Source organism: Pygoscelis adeliae, unplaced genomic scaffold (genome assembly GCF_000699105.1).
Source record: "Pygoscelis adeliae isolate BGI_AS28 unplaced genomic scaffold, ASM69910v1 Scaffold166, whole genome shotgun sequence".
NCBI classification, from domain to species: Eukaryota; Metazoa; Chordata; class Aves; order Sphenisciformes; family Spheniscidae; genus Pygoscelis; species Pygoscelis adeliae.
The window spans coordinates 3,061,847-3,065,275 of NW_008825156.1; the positions used below are offsets into that span (position 1 = coordinate 3,061,847).

The 3,429-nt window shown below is 50.2% G+C and overlaps 1 protein-coding gene across 1 annotated transcript; it reads left to right on the forward strand.

Moving 5' to 3' along the window:
- Window positions 1–1,666: 1,666 nt before the first annotated feature.
- On the forward strand, window positions 1,667–3,273 carry LOC103920710 (serum amyloid A protein-like). The gene is made up of 4 exons (XM_009328544.1): window positions 1,667–1,705; window positions 2,035–2,167; window positions 2,499–2,637; window positions 3,058–3,273. Exons 2-4 carry the CDS (start codon window positions 2,062–2,064, stop codon window positions 3,197–3,199), a joined length of 387 nt encoding a protein of 128 aa, XP_009326819.1. The 5' UTR covers window positions 1,667–1,705; window positions 2,035–2,061; the 3' UTR covers window positions 3,200–3,273.
- Window positions 3,274–3,429: the final 156 nt, after the last annotated feature.

Genomic DNA, 3,429 nt, shown 5'->3' on the forward strand with positions numbered 1-3,429 from the left:
AAGTCAGTTTTGAAGGCAGTGCTCTGTTCTAGGTCCCTGGACAAAATGGCACATTAGTGAGCCTGTACCCCAACTTACAGAAATCATTTTCTAGTCTTTTTTTTTTTTTTAAATCAAAACCAAAAAGGTGACAGACGGGGCTACTTGCAGCCAGCAGACAAGGCACTTGAGCTGACGTGTACTGTAAGGGCATAAGTCATCACTAGGACATGGACAGAGTTGCAGCAAAACACAGCACTCCAGTCTCTGCAGTAACTGAGCTCTTACGCTGTTAAGCATCAAGTTCATGGGCAGCGGGTGACAAAATTATGTCTGGCCCCCTGCTTTTTGCAAGGTTTCCTTGTCCATTGGGTTAGGGTTTAGAGTCTCGTCTCAAATTGTTCCATTCAGAGATACAGTGTACTAGAGAGTATCTGTCCTGCCGGTCCAGGCCTGTCTGTGGAAAAGGTCTCTTCTTCCCTTAAGCTGAATTCTTGTTTGAAGTCCAGCGATGCTCAAGGCAGTTAGCTGCTGGCACTTTGTTAGATCAGTTTGTTACTGCACCTCTCTTACCTCATGCCTCTGCCCTTCAGCTCCAGCAGCTAATTGTTTAAAGTGACAATGGGGCACATACCTCTTCTGCAGAGAATTTAAAGAAGCTCTCTTAGACTCGTTAAATCATGTATGAGACCACACAACGGGGAGACATTTTGCACATTCATTCTACAGTGTAATTGCACTCAAACCCAGAGCTTTCTGCCGGGGAAACAGTTGTGTCAGTTGTTAACCAAGGGAAGCAAGCAGCAAGCAGGCTCCTAAGCAGAGAGAGCACAGTGGATGCTCAAACTGTGAACCATGCCAATAGGGCCTGACAGTTAATACAAAAATCTAGCAGAGTTGTGGCTGTATGGATCTGAACTTCTCCTTAATTAAAATGTTTACTGCTGCATCAAAAACTCTCCCTAGTTTAGCCCACTTGAGCCCCACTGAGCTGCTGTTGCAGCAGGATGGCTGGAAGTCCCTTGAGAAGGATCTATGAGAGCAAGCAAAGGCAGGACGAACTGTTCATGCCCTCCTTACAGTGGCGTGTGTGTGCGCTATCTTAATGCATTATCGGCAGGAACGTAGGTGTACGCGGTTTGCTTTGCAATGGGGTTAAGAGCAACAGTTCACGTTTTCCATTCCAGCAACTCTGGGATCCATCTTGTCATCCCAGCACGCATGGGAATTTCACTTGGCAGTTCCTGCAGCCATGCTGGTAACACAGCTGACCGTTCCTTGTGCACAGACACAGACCCAACCTTGTGCTTCAACGTACAGTGCAGACGATGAGGCACCTTCTCCTCTGAGCTCTGCCCAGCACAAGAGCCAAACAAAAGTGTCACCCTTAAGCCAACTGTAACACTTCAAGCACATAGAACACTTCAGTCTTCAAGGCAGCTTCTCAGCCTGCTTGTTATGAGCTTGTTATGTCCCATGGACAGCTGAAGAAGCACCATGTACTTTCTAAAAAAATTGTGTAACAGGGGTTATGAACTTTCAGTAAGGACAAGGACAGGCTTACCATAATGATTTCTGTGTTGGGAGTGGTGGTGGGGAATTCCCAGCCATGGGTATCCTTTCCAATTTCCTCTTTTGAGGGTTTGAATTGCTTATAAATACCCTCTCCGAGTCTGTGAGCACACAAGACAAGCTCCATCTCCTTCGGCTTTGCCTTTCTGCGGTGGTGAGTGATATTCTGAATTTGTGAGCTATATGCAGTGTTTTTAGCTGGTATTTGGGAACGGGACTAATGCTTTAGCAAGTGGGGCTTCTCTGTACTCATGATAGGAGCAGCAGGGAATGCTAAAATGCAAGTTTCCTCTGTTGCAGAGTCCTTAGCTGAGCTTGAGGTTGCACAGAGGGCATCAGTCCTTGTGGGGGGAGAAGCGAGTTCCTGGGCTAGCCATCAGTGCTGGGGCAGCTGCCCAGGCACAGCTATGGGTGTGATGGATGGTATGTCAGCAGTCTCTCAAAGGTGCTCCAGAACTGCTCATGTCTCTGGTTGTCTCACAGCTCCGTGTCAGGCTTGGGCCGGGAACCATGAGGCTCTGTGTCTGCTTCGTGTTGCTCTCCCTTACTCTATGTGCAAGTGCTGATGTGCCGTTCCTAACCCGAAGGGCACAATTTGTCCGGGATGCAGTGGGAGGTAAGTTGATGTGACCACAGGCCTTTCTCTCAGGAACCCCCTCCCCGAGCACAGGTTACCAGCAGTCAATGGATGCAGTCCTCGGAGCTGGGAGGTCCGCAGCTCCACATGAGGGAACTTGCTGGTTTCTGCTGGTGAAAGAGGGCCTTGATCAGCCCCTGCAGGCCCTTTCCGGGGGCTCTTAACACCCCCGTGCAAAGGCCAATGTGGAGGAGTGCCTCTCTGTGTTACTGCTCCTTGGGCCTTTCAGCTCCTGGCTGAAATGATACTTAACTGTTTCTGGGATGACTCTTTAAAGTCAACATCATCTCTGTTTCTCTGCTTTCTTCAGGGGCATGGGATATGTTAAGAGCATACCAGGACATGCGCGAGGCAAATTATAAAGGTGCTGACAAATACTTCCATGCTCGTGGGAATTACGATGCTGCCCGAAGAGGACCTGGCGGTGCCTGGGCAGCCAAAGTGATCAGGTAATGGAGGGTATTGGACTTGTCAACAGCGAGTTACCAGGGATCCAGGCATTCCAGTTAGAGTGAAGTACTTTTTGACTTGTACTCCAGCTTTTGACCTAGAAGGACAGTGGAGGGGAGAGGAAGCAGTTAATGCCTGAACAGCCTGTCTCTATAGGAATGGTGCTTCTCCTCCCACATGAGTGTATAAGGCAGATTCCTTACCTCTGCATTTCCGGTGATAAGGAACTCTCTTTCCTTGCTGGTTTGTTTCCTGACATAACAGTTACGGATTCCACTGTGGTTCTCAGACAAGGACTAAGTGCTTGCATCTCACTTTGAGAAGTCCTGTGGAAAAGCTAGTTTTACATAAGTGAGGAAGTCAACATAAAGTGGAGTTAAACGCTCATAGGTTCAGGTGGCCTTTTTTCTTCCTGCTAGCGACGCCCGGGAAACGTGGCAAAGCGGCATGAGCGGCAGAGGTGCAGAGGACACCCGAGCTGACCAAGAGGCGAACGCGTGGGGCAGAAACGGCGGGGATCCCAACCGCTACAGACCCCCAGGCCTTCCCAAGAAATACTAACGCTGCCCCCCAGCAGACCATCTCTGCTCCCCTGTTACACCTTTTCTGTGCAGCCGAATAAAGAAATTCTCCTGAAAACTGCTCCCGCTGGCCGCTGGCTTTCCTTCGGGGCTGGGGATCTGAAGTCACCGCGGGGGCTTCCAGGGAAGCAGGACGCTCTCGCGGGCGGGTGCTCCCTGTGCGCGTCCCCGCGGGGCGATCACGGGGGCCTCCGGCGCTGCCAAGGGGCG